This window comes from Balaenoptera musculus, chromosome 20 (genome assembly GCF_009873245.2).
Source record: "Balaenoptera musculus isolate JJ_BM4_2016_0621 chromosome 20, mBalMus1.pri.v3, whole genome shotgun sequence".
In the NCBI taxonomy this organism is placed as follows: Eukaryota; Metazoa; Chordata; class Mammalia; order Artiodactyla; family Balaenopteridae; genus Balaenoptera; species Balaenoptera musculus.
In genome coordinates, this window is record NC_045804.1 from 34,678,176 (window position 1) to 34,698,126 (window position 19,951).

The 19,951-nt window shown below is 37.4% G+C and overlaps 2 protein-coding genes across 5 annotated transcripts in view; one reads left to right on the plus strand and one right to left on the minus strand.

The window, feature by feature from the left end:
• Positions 1-3,256: 3,256 nt before the first annotated feature.
• The window catches only part of TRIM37 (tripartite motif containing 37), a 118,790-nt gene continuing 102,095 nt past the window's right edge, over positions 3,257-19,951 (minus strand). For 3 of the 4 annotated variants that reach the window (XM_036836472.1, XM_036836469.1, XM_036836471.1), the window contains 6 exons: positions 17,759-17,887; positions 17,210-17,399; positions 15,073-15,191; positions 5,885-5,995; positions 4,459-4,537; positions 3,257-3,949 (listed from right to left, as the gene is read on the minus strand). In XM_036836472.1, coding sequence (XP_036692367.1) covers positions 3,913-3,949; positions 4,459-4,537; positions 5,885-5,995; positions 15,073-15,191; positions 17,210-17,399; positions 17,759-17,887 — 665 coding nt within the window. In that variant the 3' untranslated portion in view covers positions 3,257-3,912. The remainder of the gene's footprint in view (positions 3,950-4,458; positions 4,538-5,884; positions 5,996-15,072; positions 15,192-17,209; positions 17,400-17,758; positions 17,888-19,951) is intronic. The other variant, XM_036836470.1, reaches the window with a different exon arrangement.
• On the plus strand, positions 18,247-19,869 carry LOC118886587 (palmitoyl-protein thioesterase 1-like). Its single transcript, XM_036836564.1, is given in 3 exon segments — positions 18,247-18,308; positions 18,351-18,901; positions 18,904-19,869. Coding segments are annotated over 3 exon segments (948 nt in total). The 3' UTR covers positions 19,239-19,869.

Sequence of the window (19,951 nt, forward strand, 5' to 3'; positions counted from 1 at the left end):
CCTTGATACCAAAACCAGACAAAGATACTACAAAAAAAGAAAATTACAGACCAATATCACTGACGAATATAGATGCAAAAATCCTCAACAAAACACTCGCAAGCAGAATCCAACAACACATTAAAAGGATCATACATCATGATCAAGTGGGATTTATCCCAGGGATGCAAGGATTCTTCAATATATGTAAATCAATCAATGTGATGCACCATATTAACAAATTGAAGAAAAACCATATGATCATCTCAACAGATGCAGAAAAAGCTTTTGACAAAATTCAACACCCATTTATGATTAAAAACTCCAGAAAGTGGGCATAGAGGGAACCTACCTCAACATAATAAAGGCCATATACGACAAACCCACAGCAAGCATCATTCTCAATGGTGAAAAACTGAAAGCATTTCCTCTAAGATCAGGAACAAGACAAGGAGGTCCACTCTCACCACTATTATTCAACATAAAACTTTGGAAGTCCTAGGCATGGCAATCAGAGAAGAAAAAGAAATAAAAGGAATACAAATTGGAAAAGAAGAAGTAAAACTGTCACTGTTTGCAGATGACATGATACTATATAGAGAGAATCCTAAAGATGCCACCAGAAAACTACTAGAACTAATCAATGAATTTGGTAAAGTTGTAGGATACAAAATTAATGCACAGAAATCTCTTGCATTCCTATACACTAATGATGAAAAATCTGAAAGAAAAATTAAGGAGACACTCCCATTTACCACTGCAACAAAAAGAATAAAATACCTAGGAATAAACCTACCTAGGGAGACAAAAGACCTGTATGTAGGAAACTATAAGACACTGAAGAAAGAAATTAAAGATGATACCAACGGATGGAGAGATATACCATGTTCTTGGATTGGAAGAATCAATATTGTGAAAATGACTATACTACCCAAAGCAATCTACAGATTCAATGCAATCCCTATCAAATTACCAATGGCATCTTTTACAGAGCTAGAACAAAAAATCTTAAAATTTGTATGGAGACACAAAAGACCCCGAATAGCCAAAGCAGTCTTGAGGGAAAAAAATGGAGCTGGAGGAATCAGGCTCCCTGACTTCAGACTATACTACCAAGCTACAGTAATCAAGACAATATGGTACTGGCACAAAAACAGAAACATAGATCAATGGAACAGGATAGAAAGCCCAGAGATAAACCCATGCACCTATGGTCAACTAATCTATGACAAAGGAGGCAAGGATATACAATGGAGAAAAGACAGTCTCTTCAATAAGTGGTGCTGGGAAAACTGGACAGCTACATGTACTGGAACACTCCCTAACACCATATACAAAAATAAACTCAAAATGGATTAGAGACCTAAATGTAAGACCAGACACTATAAAACTCTTAGAGGAAAACATAGGAAGAACACTCTTTCATATAAATCACAGCAAGATCTTTTTTGATCCACTGCCTAGAGTAATGGAAATAAAAACAAAAATAAACAAATGGGACCTAATGAAACTTCAAAGCTTTTGCACAGCAAAAGAAATCATAAATAAGACGAAAAGACAACCCTCAGAATGGGAGAAAATATTTGCAAACGAGTCAACAAAGGATTAATCTCCAAAATATATAAACAGCTCATGCAGCTCAATATTAAAAAAACAAACAACCCAATCCAAAAATGGGCAGAAGACCTAAATAGACATTTCTCCAAAGAAGACATACAGATGGCCACGAAACACATGAAAAGCTGCTCAACATCACTAATTATTAGAGAAATGCAAATCAAACCTACAATGAGGTATCACCTCACACCAGTTAGAATGGGCATCATCAGAAAATCGACAAACAACAAATGCTGGAGAGGGTGTGGAGAAAAGGGAACCCTCTTGCACTGTTGGTGGGAATGTAAATTGATACAGCCACTATGGAGAACAGTATGGAGGTTCCTTAAAAAACTAAAAATAGAATTACCATATGATCCAGCAATCCCACTACTGGGCATAAACCCAGAGAAAACCATAATTCAGAAAGACACATGCACCCCAATGTTCACTGCAGCACTGTTTACAATAGCCAGGTCATGGAAGCAACCTAAATGCCCATCGACAGACGAATGGAAAAGGAGATGTGGTTCATATACACAATGGAATATTACTCAGCCACAAAAAGGAACGAAATTGGGTCATTTGTAGAGACATGGATGGATCTAGAGACTGTCATACAGAGTGAAGTCAGTTAGAAAGAGAAAAACAAATATCATATATTAACGCATATATGTGGAACCTAGAAAAATGGTACAGATGAACCGGTTTGCAGGGCAGAAATTGAGACACAGATGTAGAGAACAAACGTACAGACACCAAGGGGGGGAAAGCGGCGGGGGTGGTGGTGGTGGTGGTGTGATGAATTGGGAGATTGGGATTGACATGTATATACTGATGTGTATGAAATGGATGACTAATAACCTGCTGTATAAAAAAACAAATAAAATAAAATTCAAAAAAAAAATGTTATTGTATAGATTAATGACCCAAGAGAATCTCATGATTAAATCACTTGTGCTAAAAGCTCTTACAAGTAAATTTCCCCAAATGAACAGTCTATTCTCCGGCTTCTCTTAGTTCTTAACCACAAGTGGTTTTCCATATTTTGAAAATAAGTTATAAAGGTACACTGGAAAGCACTCAGTTGTATATCATATACAGGTCAAGAAACAGCTACGCAATAGTGACAGTGCCAAAGCAGAGCCAATCACACTTGTCTTTATGAATTCTGTAAGCCTCAATTAAAAAAAAAACCTCTACAAAATCAATTCTTACAATGATTTGTTCTCAACACTAAAGGTGCAAAATTCTTACATTATAGTTTTACCCATTACAATGTAGCAAAGAAATAAGTTTGATTTAGAATATGATCTCATCAAAATGTAATGAACATAAGTACATTTCCAGCTAATAGAAAATGAAATGTGAAGAACTTATTAGTAATGTTTCAGAGCATTGCACAATAAGCTACCTAATAACTATACGACAGCACGCCAATGCTATCATGGTAGTAAGCAAATGCTAAATTTTAACTTCTCATATGATTATACTACTTAAATATTTCCAACTAATTTAAGGAGAAAAAGTAACCATACACATTATGGAGATTATAAATAAGTCTTCTAACTTCCTCATGCATTCTACTTACAGCTCAACAGCCTCTATTATACACAGGCAATAGGAATAGGAAAAAGGGGGGCTTCCTGTTCCACTTTTAATAAATTGCAGAGGCATAACATTTTCTCAGCATCATTTTATTAACAAAAAGTGCAAACTGTTTTGAACAAAAGCAAACCATGAATCACAGCATTCGGCAAGACGCTAGACATGGAAAAGGGAACAATATTCATTAAGTAAAAAATAAGCAGATGAGATGCCTCTCACGTGTATATATCCATGCTTTTTCAATAGTCTCTTAGTCAACTTTCAGTGTAATTTTCACAAATAGTATAGCAGCTCAAAAACAAATGCAAGAGCACAATGATAAAGTTTGGCAATTATTTTGGACTAATTCTGAGTATGAAAGTAAACTTTATACCACAGTTTCATGTAAGCCACAGTACAATATGTAGGAATCTTTAAATGTATTGACACTGAAATCAATGTCCAACTAATGAAAATAAAGGAGAAAACAGGGTTTTAAAATACTCGTTACATTATAATTGTTTAGTAAGAAGCAGAAAAAACGAAATAATTTTAAATGTTCTTACATGTGTTCATACGACCAGGAACATAACCAATCCATATTAACTTAATTCATTTAAAATTACATTTGTAAAAGTCACACAAAAGAAAGCTTAGGTGTCATTAATCAGTGTGCCTGCACTTGAACAAACAAGAAAAGATAAATAAATTAACCTCAGTCAGTCAACATATTCCAAAGAGGAGATTGATTCAGTCTAGTGTTACTTCAGTTATCCACATAAAGTGTCTACAGGGAAGAATGTACACATTAGTAATATTTCTGCTCACTAATCTACAGGCACTAGTGAAACTATAAACTATAATTAAAACCCAAAATATAAAGGTGGTCATTTAAACGCAACTGAGTGTCTAGCCAAGACAGAAGAGCACCGATGCTGAGCAGGTTACTGAGTGCATGCACTGTCTCCAGGTACGTTTCCTGGCAGTTAATTGCCCTTCTGTTATAGTAGACAAACTGCCTTTTATGAATATACTATTTACTAAATTAATTGAGGCTACACTGTTATTTCATTACATTACACAGAGTTCTTCCCACACAACTTTTTCCTGTGTACTAATGTCTTACACTAGAATTGTGCTACTTTCTAAAGTTTCAGAATTACTATTTCAAGTAGAGATGATGAAAAAAAGAAGACCAAATCTGATTATCTGACTGTTGATAAATTTGAGCACCAACTACAGCAAAATTCAGGGTCAAGGTAGCTTGCAAGTCAGTTTTCTTGATTTGAAAATTACCTTCCACTGTTTTCATCAGTATTGAAGCTGAGATCTTCAGGGCCTATTTGTTCACCATCAGGAAAACTGGAATGTGTATCTAGGAGAAAAAAAAAAGAGTTAACATTTTTAAAAGACCAGTATTTTCTTTTCCTTATCTCTAAACGATCTTACCAAGTGTGTTATTTAAGTGATAAAGATGTGCTGGGTTGTGAACAAATCTCTATTTTTAGAGAATTTTTGATCTGAGTCAAGTGTAAGCAAACTCAAAGGGAAAATAAAGGAGAAAAAAACAAAATGTGTAATAGACACCCACAATTAGAAGATGAAAGGCACTGCCTGACTTTGTCGTCCTTGGGACACTATGGGAGCAGTTAAAGAAGGGACTAGGAAGCGAAGACGATGTACACTCTAAAGACTGATTTCGTAAATATAAAATGTGTTTCCAAGCCAATTAAACTGCACATGCAAATATCACTACAAAAACTCATCAGCACTCAAAATAACTTGCCTGAAATTTGGCTGCTTCTTTTATAAACAGAGAATATTGCTAAGAGTACCTTAATACTTAAAAAATCATCAAATGACTGAATCTGTACTAAAAAAGACACTAGAATATCAGGGAAATATGTAAAATATAAAGCTGACAATTAACATAAGCCTGACAATGTTGTTATTCCAGGAACTCTTATAGAGGAATGCTCAGATTGACCATTAAGGTCTCTGGATAAAATATTAACAATGGGTGATGGATGTTAAACTTATTGTGGTGATCATTTTGCAATGTATACATATATCAAATCATTATGCTGTATACCTAAAATAAAACAAAACAAAACTACTAACAATGGGTTTCTCTCAGTGAGTTTTTTCCTAAGACTTTTTTAGGAGGAAGTGGTAATAAAATCAATGATTCCATAATCAGCATGCATTTCTAAGAAGTCAGAAAGAGTTATCTTTAAAAAAGCTACCTTATTAGCTAGGCTACAAATATCTCTGAAAAGAAAAAAAAAAAAAAAAAAAAAATCTGAAACCTCCCCAGGGACTGGCAACATTTTCTATAAAGGAGCAGACAGTAAATATTTAGGCACTGCAGGCCACAAATGGTCTCCGTTGAAAATTCTTTTTTGTTTGGCTTGTTTTCTTTTTCCATTCTCAGGTCATAGGCTGTACCAAAGCAGGTTGCCAACACTTGCTCCACCCCGTAAGCAGCACGCATCAGGTGGTGTCTGACCAGGCAAATACTACCTACCAAATGTTTTCAGTACTCACCATTTAGTTTACCCCACAGAATGTCGTCTCACAAATGACAATAATTTAAAAAAGAAAAAGAAGCAGAAGCAGCAAAGCAGAAGAAGCAGAAGCAGAAAGAGAAGCAAAGGAAGCAGCAGCAGCAGCAGAAGAGATGGTTTTATTAATCCCCGTGAAATGATATCACGTGTTGCACCTTCATCTGGGGGCTGTGCCATGAAAGCGTCGCTAAATCTGCCCAGGCTGGTGTGCTCTTCCTGCTCCTCGTTCTCAGTGTCACATTCAATATCACTGTCGCTACTCATTCCTGGCGGGAGAGAAGGGGAGAACGTGTTTCTGACAAGAAACCACTGCAAGAAAAAGGCAATCTCCCTATCCTAAATTGAGATTCCTAGTGAATTTTACAGTGAATGCCAAGAAAACAGAAGATACCAAGCAAACAAAACAAAGAAAAAAGTAACCACACAAACCTAAGTTCTCTTTAGTTATTTAGAGCAGTATTTATTTTTGTTCTCAAAAATTAAAACTGCCCTTTCCACAGTACCTGAAAAGTTGTAATTTGAAGCCAGTATTAATTTCATTATACTGAGAACACTTTTTCCAAGGCAAACATAGGTTTTTTTTTTCCCCCTAAAGAGTCATAAGAGATAACAGCTCTTTTAATCCTGATTCGACAGTTTCTAGCCTAAAACATATATAAATATAAACACTCATAATTACAAATACACATTTACACTTATATCTAGCTGTGTATATAAAAAAATTCCAGTAATTTTAGCAATAAATGAGTTACTATCCCATTTGGGCCTCCAATTTTGTTTTTTTTGCATATGAGTAGGTTTTTAAAAGTAAAGTTCTATAGAATTTTTATAGTACAGAAAGTACTTCTGTTTCAACAAGACAGTGATCAAGAAAATCTGAAAATCTTTCTGCTACAAACCCTTATAAATGCTAGATAAAATATAAACTTAAAAATTTTAATGAACAGCTATATTTAAAAGAAAGAACGGAAATCCACAGGTATAGAGACAAAAAGGATAAGGAAAACTAGTGGGGTAGATGCAGTTGCCCCAGAGAGCTTGATACGAAAGTCTTTAATACTCTGTTGGGGATAGGAAAAAAAAACTTTGGATCCACCATAGAAAGGGAGTTGAAAGTGAGACTAAAACTGCACTCCCTGCCAAAAGCTAAAACTTTTACTGAAAGAATAAACTAAATAATTCTGTCTACTGTCACAGGAAGACAGCAGGGAATTTTGTCTTGTTTCTGGACTCAGCTCACTTCAGAATTCAAACTAAGGCCTGTGTGCATAATTTAAGTTTGGGATTAAGGTTGAGGTTCAAATCTTAGGAAAGTAACATAAAAACTGGTCAGGAGCTAGTGTGATCCGAATAAAGCAATTTAAAATTGCTTTATCCGAATAAAGCAATTTATTCCTCTAGAGGGAAGGTTCTAGGTAAGATGAAGCAAGCACATTCCACCCCATCTTTCCCACTGGATGCAGCTATAAAACCTGGACAGAATGCATGAAGTGGCTATTTGAGGATTCTGAAAAGCAAATAGGGACAGGCATATTGGTGTAGACAAGAATTAGAAGTACCAACAGATTGGCAGATTTAAACAAGACCCAGAGTCTCATAAAATCATATTAAAAATGTCCAGGATACAATCCAAAACAGCTTCACCGTATGAAAAACCAGGTAAAGACAAGAACGAACATCAGTGCTGAGATGACAGAGATAATGCTGAAATTATCTAACACAGACTAAAGCAGATATAAAAATGCTCATGAATAGTCTTGAAACATATTTAAAAGACCTCTCTGGTGGGAAGCTTCCACAATCCAGGTCACAACAATTATAGTGGCGGGGCGGGGCGGGGGGGGGGGGATGATTCTCACAAGGGGTAGAAAAAGTCTCAAAAAGTTATGTTCCAATCAAAATTTACAAACAAGACAATCTACTTGAAGTAAGAGTCAGCAGATATACAACACAGGACAATACCACAAATTTTTTCACAAAATAAAATAAACTGAGAGTACAAAAGTCTGTTTAATGTGGAAAAGAAAAGGATATTTTTAAATTACTAGACTTTTCAGATATAGTTATTAAAATTAAACTATTAATAGATGAATTTAGGCAAGGTTGAAAAACTTAAAGACAGAACTGAGAAAATTAACCAGAGTTTTAAAGAACAATGAGATTGCCATTATAAGAAACACAGGGATAAAAAAGGAATGGTTCAAACTGTGTCAACTAGACAGACATAAAGACAGCAAAGGAGAGACAATATATTAAGAGAAAATGGCCAAGAATTTTCCATAATTAATGAAAAACATTCTGAATTGAATGGAAATAAAAGTACAACATATCAAAAGTTTGGGGATGTGGCTATAGCAGTGCTTAAAAGATAAAGTTACAGCATCAAATGCTTATATTATAGAAGAGAAAAAGGCCTCAAAGTAATGGTCTAAGCATTTACTTTAAGAAACTAGAAAAAAAAAAGAGTAAATAAACTTGGGTAAAAGGAAATAAAGAACAGAAATTAAATTAGCAGGAAAACAAAAGAAAAAGAAATCATTGAAACAAGATAGTTGCTTGAAAAGGTCAATAAAACTGAAAAGCTTCTAGGCAGACCAAGACAAAAGAGCAAAAAAAAGGAATAAAAGAGGGAACATCACTAGAGATTCTACAGACATTAAAAGGGTAATAAGGGAACAGTATAAAAAACTTTATGCTTTTGAAATCAAGAACACTGATGAAATGGACAAATTCTTTGATAGACACAAACTACCAAAATTCATTCAGGTAAAAATAGATAACCTGAATAGGTATTTTAAGTATTAAAGAAACAGAATTTGTAGCTTAAAAAACTATGAACAGGGACTTCCCTGGGACTTCCCAGGTGGCGCAGTGGTTAAGAATCGGCCTGCCAACGCAGGGGACAGGTTCGTGCCCTGGTCCGGGAACATCCCACATGCCGCGGAGCAACTAAGCCCGTGCGCCACAACTACTGAGCCTGCGCTCTAGAGCCCGCAAGCCACAACTACGGAAGCCCACGCGCCTAGAACCCGTGCTCTGCAACAAAAGAAGCCACTGCAATGAGAAGCCCGTGCACCGCAACGAAGAGTAGCCTCCGCTGGCCACAACTAGAGAGAAAGCCCGCTCGCAGCAAGGAAGACCCAACGCAGCCAAAAATAAATAAATAAATAAATTGTAAGGGGGGAAAAAAAAAGATCAACAAAGAAAACTGTAGCCCCAGATGGCTTTACTGGTGAATTCCTCCTCTTCTGTTTTCAATAAGAGTTTGTGTAGTACTATTTCTCCCTGAAATATTTTGAAGATAGGCTGGATGTGTGGACGTTTCTGAAATTTCCTTCCTAAGCAAAGGAAAAAGCTTTCCTGCTCTCAAGAGTCAAGAGTGATACTCACTGTTTAGAGAATAACCAAGCTACTTGCATGAAGCACCACCTCCACCTTCTGGCCCTTCATGGAACTGCTGCTGAAAACCCTAAAACCCACGTGAGTTACTGAAATTCTAGGCACAAATTTGACCTCTTGGTACTAGTGTTTCTGAACTCCTGACATATATTAACCTCCAGGATTCACAAACGAGGAATTGGAATTCTCAGGAATTCCCCAAATCTCAAGTTATTCTTTAAACACTTACAATATTTTTCAAACTCTAATAAATTTATTTATCTTTTAAAATTTTTGGTTTGTAGTATTTACAAGAACTGTAGCCTACAGTGAATATTCAAATAATGGAAAATGCTGTGAACATTACTGGGTAATAGTTGAATAATGTACACTTAGAACTCTTAGTAAGGTTTATAGCACTACATGGAATCACATCAAAAATGCCAATATGGGGACTTCCCTGGTGGCGCAGTGGTTAAGAATCCGCCTGCCAATGCAGGGGACACGGGTTCGAGCCCTGGTCCGGGAAGATCCCACATGCCGCGGAGCAACTAAGCCCATGCGCCACAACTACTGAGCCTGCGCTCTAGAGCCCGCGAGCCGCAACTACTGAAGCCTGTGCGCCTAGAGTCCGTGCTCCGCAACAAGAGAAGCCACCGCAATGAGAAGCACGTGCACGAAGAGTAGTCCCCGCTCACCACAACTAGAGAAAGCCCGTGCGCTGCAATGAAGACCCAACGTAGCCAAAAATAAATAAATCTATTTTTAAAAATGCCAATATGAGGAATTCTTTTGCTTTTGAAACTTCCTGTTTCCTGGAGCACCACTCACAGGATTCCTGTATAGTATAGACTCATGAATATTTACACAGCAGCAGACAGGGCCATGAACACGTACTTATAAAACGGCAACAGCTATAGCCAGGACTGATTTGACTGCAATTGCTTCTTTTCAAGGTGCTCCCATTGATCTTAACCTTTGATTCTAGGTACCAGCATTTCCAGTTTATACTTTCAACTTGCCATTAGTGGATTCTTCCAAAGCAGTCATTTTCTGTGTTTTTTCTGTTTTGTTTTTTTTTAATTCATTTTTTGGCCACGTCATGCAGTATGTGGGATCTTAGTTCCCCGACCAGGGACTGAACCTGTGCCCCATGCAGTGGAAGTGTGGAGTCTTAACCACTGGACCGCCAGGAAGTCCCCATGTTTCTGTGTTGACTGTTAAGATTAACTCTAACGGGAGAACTAGAATAATTTTTTCCAGTTTTTTGATTCCTTGACGTACTTTTCTTAGGATTCAGAAAAACATGTTATTTCCCAAGAAGTGTTGGAAACAAATTCCTGCATGAAAACACTACTTGGTTTTTTATCAAGTCCTAAGATCTGAAGTTCCCTAGCTCTGTGAATGTAATGAGAAAAACAAATTGGTCTCTTGACCTCTAGCTTAATAGTTGACCTATGGGGTCACCAGGTCCTGTACAACCCACTGACATCAGTGAGAGCAAGTAAACACAACGTAAGGTCAAATACTTTCATTTTTTTGGAAATGAAAGTAGCTACTGTCAAGCAACAGGTCACAAGCTATTTGCTATGTGCCTTGCCCCATACATTGCAATGTCCACCCACTGCATTAAGTAAAGGTTAAAGGCAAACTAGTGATATTTCACCAACTATAAGAAATTTGAATACAGGACCTTTCTTAATCTCACCAGAAGGTGTCAACAAGTTTTCACAAAACTGGCTGTCAATGATAATTATTGTAAGATACCATTAAATGGCAGATGCTTCAGAGATGTTCATGTGGGGGAAAAAACCCCCAAATCAACCCTGCATCTTAAAGTAAAATGTGAAATAGGGTATTTATATATCAATCACCTACCATATTTTGTGAGTATCCACTATACGCTCAGTAGTCCAAAGCTAACTTTTGAGTTAATAACGCCTTTATTCAGGGGTGCTCAAACTTCAGCTGCTTGGAAAATACATTAACCACCTGGTAGACCAAACACTAATGCTTCACTTGCCTTCCTCCTTTCCAGCAGAACCTCAATATTGTTCAGCTGTCTTCCCTTCTCCAAGTAGCCACGTGGAATGGATGAGGGAGGGGAACCAAATGTTTAGACTTTGCCAAGTTTCCTTTTTTTCCCACTACTGATTGAGATGTGCTCTCATTGATAAACATTGATAAACAGAGACATATAAAGTGAAATAACCCTCCCCTACTCCCAGAATGTTCTTCTGACTCCATATAAAGTTTGGAGCTGCAGCAACCACCTTGCCATCCTGAGGGGAGCTAAGCCAACTCACTTAGAATGGCAGAGCAAAAGATGGGGGGATGGGGTTGGTGGGAGGAAATGAGTTCTTGATGACATTAAGCAGCTAAATTTTCCAACCTTGAAACTGCCCTACCAGAGTTAGGTGAGACTTCTTGTTAATACAAGACAGTAAATCTTCCTATTGCTTAAACCAGCTGATTGGGTTTTTGTAACTTAATGTCTTCATTGATATACCAAAAGGGATCAGCAATGCTGGAGCATCAGACTTGTGTATTACTCTTAGATAGGGTGCCAGTAAGGTTTGCAGTAGGCATGCCATGGCTTTCCCTGGGATGGGTGACACCCCTGACTTATTTGAAAAGGACTGTGCTAATTCAGCAGAACTCAATCGCATAGTCTCCAGTTTTAGATAGAACAAGGAAGAGACCAGTCTACCTAAGGAATTCTGTATTGGGGGAGGGGGGTTGTGAGGAGGAAATCAAGATTTTTGCAATCCAGCCATTAACTAGGAGATTAACACAAGGTTGTCCCATATGATCCCAGTTAGAAAGAAAAAGGCCTGCTGATGACTGTCAAGTCTAAGAAAAGTCACTTTTTATTGACTCTCAGGAACATTTAAGAGACCACTTTAGTTGTCCCAAATTCCCAACTAGTAACACAAAGAATTTTAAAGTTTTAAAAACTTTAAACTTTAAAACTGGAAACTTTAAAAAAAATTTTAAAGTTTCTTCAAACAGCCTGGCAGTAGGGAGGGAGGAGGAGGAGAGGAGAGAGAGATCAATTTACAGTGACCTACCACAGAAAATTTTCTTTTAGGAATTCTGCTTAAGAATAAAGAGGCTCGTTATTCCTAAGCACAGATGTAAGACAACCCAACTCAACTTTTCACCAAGGCTTACCGGTGCGAAAAATAAAGGTTTTCTTGAGAACTGGCTCCTGCTGATGACAGAATATACCCACAGCAGTAAGTAAGGCCCCATTCTCCTCTCACAAAGCAAATTTCAAAAGGCACAGAGCTCCTCTAGTTTACCTATTCCCCTCTTCCAGCCTTATCAATTAGTCTCCTCACTGCCTATCCTGGGACTCTAGTGGTAAATAAGCTGTTTAGATACCAACAAATTGCAATAGTGGACTTTCCTGGCACTACTGATTTGCATGTTTACAGTAACTTTTCTTATTGAGTTCTAGGTGCTTTCCATCACTACAACGCTCCTTACATAAGAAAAAATGTGTTACTGAGTAACACTGACAGCACTAAATCTCAGATTCAAAGACTTGAAAGTGCAGAGCAGATCCTAAATGTGGCCAAGCAAATGCCTTTCTCCAGTTTAGGATAAGCTGTTAATGATTAGCTTTAAAAAAAGAAATGGAACTAATGTCAAAATGTATGGGGTTTTTTGGTGCTAACTAGCTATTTACATAGAAAAACTGAGGAGAAAATGTGAATTTATGAGATGAAGGTTGAAATTTAAAAGTCCAAGTTGAATTTAACATGCTTCTTTTACCAGTCTTCCTGTCCCCAGAGTTCCACACCCCATTCCCAGTCCCCAACTCAGCTAGAGTAGGAATTTTAAAACATAATTTTATCATTTCACTCCTTGCTTATATTCCATTCAAAGGACAAAGTCCAAATTCTAGCTAGACATACAGTATAATTCCTCATGATCTGACCTCTGCCTCCACTCTGGCGTCATCTTTCACCAGTCTTCACAACTCATACTAACTCATACTCATCCCTTAGGATGATCTTTCCAAGTGTGGACTAGGTTAGTAGAGAGGTGACAGTTAAGGGCACTGGCTCTGCGACTTTGAGTAAGGTAAGTTACATCTCTAGGCCTCAGCCTACTCACCTGTAAAATCAAGATAATAAAGTAACCATGTAGGTCTGTACTGAGAAAACGGAATACTGGTAAAGTCTTTAGCAGTCTTAATACCTAATGAGGGCTTGCAAATGTTATCTATTATTTTTATTATTACATACCTGTTAGTTGAGCTCCCTATATACCCCATCACAGCACTCATCATTCCATATTATAATTGGCTATTAACTGGTCTCTAACACCTGTTTTTTGGTTTTCAATTGCTCTCCCTCCTCCATTCCCACCACCACCAACACATACCCAGCATACTTGAGAACAACTTGCTCCCATTTGTAACTATGACCCACTCTGGCAAGTGATTCTTAAGGAGTTGTCACCCCTGGTTTGAGTTTTCAACTCAACCAGTGGTTCTCAACTGGGGATGATTTTGCCTCCCAGGGGACATTTGGCAATGTCTTAAGACATTTTTGGTTACTGTAATTCAGAGGAGGTACTACTGGCACCTAGTGGTTAAAAACCAAGAATGCTGCTAAACATTCTACAATGCACAGCACAGGCCCCTAATACAAATAATCACCTGGCCCAAAATGTCAATGGCACCAAGGTAGAGAAACCCTGAACTAAACAGTAGGTTCAGGAATTACTTTATCACCAGCATCAAAACAATGCCAGGCAAATTAGAAGCATTTCACAAATGGTGCATAAATAGAAGGAGACTATAATTCCAGCACATGCTATAACAATTTAAGCCACTACAATCTATAACCGGTATGTATAAATACATGGAAACTAGCTAATCCCTACTAGCTAATCCCTATAGGTCCTTTCTATAGAGATCAATCATAATATATTTTTCCTGTTGTTTTAACAATCAACACTTCACTTTAAAAATCCTTTCCATTTAATTTCTACTGAAATAATGCTGCCCACCAGAGGAGCACCAACTAAGATGGAAGACCAAAATGTTTAGTGTTCTTAACTGAAAAACCTGAAAATGCCACCACCCACACACACTCACAGAGCAGCCAGAGGTAGATGCTGGCACCTTTTATATATGCTTTGAGCTACAATTCATCAATCGTTGAAATTCAAATAAGTGCAGAGGTGGTAGGTGGCAGAGTTTCACTAAGAAATGAAAAATCTCAGTGTCAAATATCATTAATAAAGTTGACACGCTTTTCTGCTAACATATAAAGGACAAGTAAGGGCAACACACATAGCCTTGTTTCAAGCACCTTCTGTTAACTCAAAATTACAAAAAAGTCTTCTACGCTTTCAGATAAAGAATAATGGACCTGGAAGAACATGTAGACAAATACTAGAAATGTAACTGAGAATGAACTGGCAGAGTAGAAGTCAGTTACCATAAAGGATTTTTTAAATGGTTAAAGTTTGGAATCCTTCTAAAAGAGCAAAGTAATCTACAAACATTAATCAAGACTGACTTTAAAAGACGAGGTACTTAACATTTAATATTCTAATTAGTTGTTTTGGGGCATGTTTTTCCCGTAAGACACTGAACGTATCCAATTTAATCTTTTCATATCTAGCAAAACTTCAATGCCTATCATGTAGGTAGCATAACACATTTAAGGAATGAGCAAATGAAGTATCTGCAGACTTTCCCCCTGTAAATGCCTGTTCTAGTAAGATGTCCTTTTATGTAGTCAATTATCCATTTTGCCTTCCGTTGTGCATAATGTCCTAGTAAATCAAACTCAGTAGCACAACGAATGCTGTTTTCAGATCAAGCATCTCAGATAGTAGATAACATCTCAGTAACTGTTTTATTAAACCAACCACTCCCGACCACCACCAAAAAAAGATTATTATTCCACCTCCCGCCAACTATGACTTTATCATTCCTTACCTTCCTCTGGGGCAACTGAAGCTCCTTCAGGTAGTATAGGTTGTAATTCCCCAGTTTCGGAATTATTTTCCAAATCAGTCATTTGCATTCCTTCCAGACGACCTCCTTTAACACTAGTCCTCAAAGAGGGAGAAAATAACCTGATATTTTTGTATAACTAGTCACTGATACAATAATCTAGATTTTTTTCCTGTCCAGAAACTGAGCAAACTAAGTAGGGTATAAGGGCACTGGTGTTTAATACTAAATTTCAAGTTTTAACTTTTAAAAGACTCACTAGAAGACTCACAATGAAAGGTTATAAAGTGGTAGATTGCATCAATGTCAACATCCTGGTTGTGATAATATATCAGCATTTTGCAAAATGTTATAATTAGGGGAAACTGGATAAGGTACACAGGCTCTCTCTATTCTTTCTTATAACTGCATGTGAATCTACAATTATCTCAATAAGAATTCCAATTTAAAAATAAATATAAATAGAAGTCCTTAATAACATGTTCTCACCAATGTGGAAAGACTTTTGAGGTATACTGAGTGAGAAAACAAGGTGCACCTTTTGTATTAAAAAAGCTATATGGTAATATAAATGTTTCAGACATTACATGAAATTTCTAAAAATCTTATATTTGTATTTGTTTGGAAATATGTATGGAAATATGTTAATATAAATGTTTCAGACATTACATGAAATTTCTAAAAATCTTAAAAAAAAAAAAAAAAAAAGCTATATGGTCACTTAAATATTGCTTAAATATGCAAGAAAGCTGAGAAGACAGCATATACAAAAAATTAAAAACAGCAGGAATGTGTGTGGGCAGAAGGCTGGAAAACAAAGCAGATGGGAGACAAAGATGGGGAAATTTTAACTTAATATTCTTTTTTTTTAACTACCATTTTTGAACCATTTATTACTAGCATTTAAAATTTTTGCTTACACTACCTTAAATCAGGCAAGGAAAAAAAAAACACAAGCTGGAAAACACCACATGACCCAGGTTGGCAGTATAATTAACTGTAAAATGAGGGTTATAGCTATGAGCTTTTACACATTTATACAGGATTTTACAATCTAGAAAAAAGTGCACATTCGTACATATTTAATCTTTATGACTAAAGGCAGACATAAATCTCCTTGAAAAAATATAAAAACTAGTTGCAGCTTCATCTTGAAAGGAACATGTATAAAACCAGGCTAGGAGATGGGGAGGACAAGACAATCTCCAATGATTATAATGCCCTTCCACTGCTTAAACTTGAGCTAAAACAGAAAACAAAGCCACCAGTTGTCCTATTAGATTTGGTAATTATCCAGATCTTAAAACTCTATACAATTAAGTAAACTTAAGGGATATTAATCTTTCTCTAAATTTAATTCAAAGTTCTTTTCAAAGCCTCCAAGGCAGAATTATTCCATTGTTTAAAATTAGAAATGTATTTAATATCTGTATAATAGATCAGCAGATGGATATTAATGGCTCACCTAGCACATTCACAGACAATACATTCCATAATCACTCTCTTTTAAATGGATGGAAGTTTAAGTGACAATGTCGACTGGGTGACATGACTGGGATTTGAGGTTATGTTTCCTGGGAGAGAGATAAAGGTACTGATGACCATATATATATATCCTTTTGGGAAACTCCAACTATGTGTTTTGAGGACACTTTCATAAAAGGGAAAAAAAAGGTGAGATGAAAGCAGAAAAGCAGTTTTAAAATAAAATCGCCAGAAGTGCTTTGTTCTATACAAAATTCATGTAAAAGACCTATGGGACATAATATAGCATAGCACAAATGTCTTTGAAAAATATGGGACAGATGGAAAAAAAAGTTGACCCAAATATCTCACAAGGCAGAGGTCACCCAAGGTTATATAACATTATTATCCCAACTTCACTGAAAATGAGCTCTAATGTATTTAAACTGAACTTCTGGTACTATCTCATTCTGTTAAGAAAGAAAAAAGTAAGGTCTCTGATGCTTTAAAAGTTACATTTTAATACAACAAATAAACTGTCTGCTAAAAAATTAACAAACTAGAAATTTATTATGTTCATTACATTGTAGACCTAAAGTGCCAAACAAAACTATTAGCTATTATTCCATTACATAAACAAAAGAACTTAATTTACCCCAAGGTGACCATTTTTCTCCTTTTTTCAATAGTAGGTAAGCCACTGAAAACTGCAACCACAACAGCATCTGAATCCAAAGCTTGACACTGCCGGTCTTCAGATTTTGGCAGAATGTCACCAATACTGCCATGTGTCAAGGCTCGGGGAGAACTGTGCCTGCTCCCAGACTGAGAGCTTCCTGGGGAGCCTACAAAAAACGAAGGGGATATTCAGAAAGAAGGCAAACAAACAAAAAGTTCTCTCTCTAGTTTCCACATTAGGAGATCTCACTATACATATATTTTTAAATTGCAGGAAAACTCAAAAACAATTTTAAAATATATCCTAGTCTTTTTGATGCCAGCTATTTAAAATTCAGGGCTCCAGAATATGGAGCCTAATGGCTGCACTTCCTTACTGACGGGTCTGTTCTGCGTGATCAAGGAACTTTCAAACTGAGTTTCAGCATTTTTGGTGCCTTTAGAGGTCTAAAGCTATACCATAAGATCAATTTCGAGTAACAGACATCTACCCACCAAAATCACATTCTGAACTCTCCAAACTTACCTTCAGACAGAGTTTGACAGTCTCCCTTTGAACGGCTATTTTCCCCAGAGTCTACTGCTCTTCGAAGTGACAGACTACCTGCTATACTGGACCGAGCTGGTTTGGGTGAATTACTCTTCTTATTTGTGGCTGTAAAGACATTTTAAAACATTTCTGATTATGATAAAATAGCACAAAACTTATTACCTAGGCAGTCAGAGAAAGATTTAATCTTATCATCCATGAGAGGTATTCCCATCTACTGTGTCCAAAAATAAACAGAACACTCTGGTCCCAACTGGTTTATTTGGGGTTTTATGCCAAAGGTATTCCTATTTTGCTGCTTGTGGAACAGCCTCAACTTACAAAAGTAGAAAATTATCAGTGAACTCCAAAAGAAGAATCATACCAGACATGAACTCTAGTCTCACTTTAAACTAAGTATTAACAACAGAACAATAACCACCAAAACACTTGGAAACTGTAGAACATTATTGGATTAAAAAGAAATGAACGCTGAATTAGAAACAAGCCACAATTATAATACTTCAAGATGTTTGTGGCTAAAACAGTAATTAGAGGAAAATGTATAGCCTTAAAATGAATTAATTAGGGCTCTCGCTTTCCTGCTGGGGTCCTGCACTTCCCTGGCGCTGGGGCATCTCGACCTGCCGGCTCCACTGCCCCTGGTGATCTGGCATGGGATGGGAGACAGCTGTTGTAATCCCTTAAGCACGGGCACTATTAAACAAATGGTCGAGAAGAAAATACCTGGAATTTACGTCTTATCTTTACAGATTGGGAAGATCCTGGTACAGGATGTGGAGAACAGCTTTTTTTTGAATGTTAACTCCCAAGTAAAAATGGTGTGTCAGATTCTTGCTAAGGATCCTAAATTGCAGCAAGGCTACAATGCTATGGGATTCTCCCAGGGAGGCCAATTTCTGAGGGCAGTGGCTCAGAGATGCTCATCACCTCCTATGATCAATCTCATCTCAGTTGGGGGACAACGTCAAGGTGTTTTTGAACTCTCTCAGTGCCCAGGAGAGAGCTCTCACATCTGTGACTTGATCAGGAAAACACTGAATGCTGGAGCTTACAATAAAGCTTTACAAGAATGCCTGGTGCAAGCAGAATATTGGCACGACCCCATAAAGGAGGACATAGCAACCACAGCATCTTCTTGGCAGATATTAATCAGGAGAGAGGTGTCAATGAGTCCTACAAGAAAAACCTGATGGCCCTGAAGAAGTTTGTGGTGGTGAAATTCCTCAATGATTCCATTGTGGACCCCGTGGATTCTGAGTGGTTTGGATTTTACAGAAGTGGCCAAGCCAAGGAAACCATTCCCTTACAGGAGAGCACCCTGTACACACAGGACTGCCTGGGGCTAAAGGCAATGGACAACGCAGGACAGCTGGTGTTCCTGGCTCTCGAAGGGGACCATCTTCAACTGTCTGAAGCATGGTTTTATGCCCACATCATACCCTTCCTTGAGTGAAACCCTTGTAGTTTGCACCAGAGCTCAGGGAACCCCTCACACTTCCAAACCAGTTCCCTCCATGCCCAAGCCTGAGCTCAGATCCAGCTAGCAACTAATCCTTCTCTCGTCACCATCTAACATGCCCTGCTTGGAAAGATCCAAGATTGGAATCTTATACTTTGCCTCATCCTATCAGCATATGGTGTTGAATGCAAGTTTAATTAGCTAATAACCATGGAGATTGTTTTACAACCCTTTGATGTGGTCAGACTGTTTTAGGAATTAGGAGTTTGCTGCAGGTCAGTGGCAGAACTGTGCCCAGGTCTAGAAGAGACTGAACAAACTAAACCAATGAGATAGAGTCTAAGGCAGATGCCTTTCTCAGGAAAATCTAGCCACATCTCAAACCAAGAGGCCAGTACCCAGGCCTGAGGTATTCACATAAATGCTTTCTCAGTTGTGCTGGTGGAGATTTGACCAGTGCTTGGAAAAGTATTGCTTGGATGATATGTCCACATTATTTCTTGAGGCTGTCCTCCTCTCTTTGAGTGTGCTGCTTTCTGTGGTGTCTTAGCTATTATTAGACAAATTCCGGCAGCCCACCATCTTGCCTTGGTAGCACTTTTTTTTGTCTCCTCAGGTAGTGATGAATTAGTTGCTCTGTCACAAAAGGAGGGAAATAGCACCCAACAATTGCTTAAGGGAGGAAGTGTACGTATTGCTTAACTTAG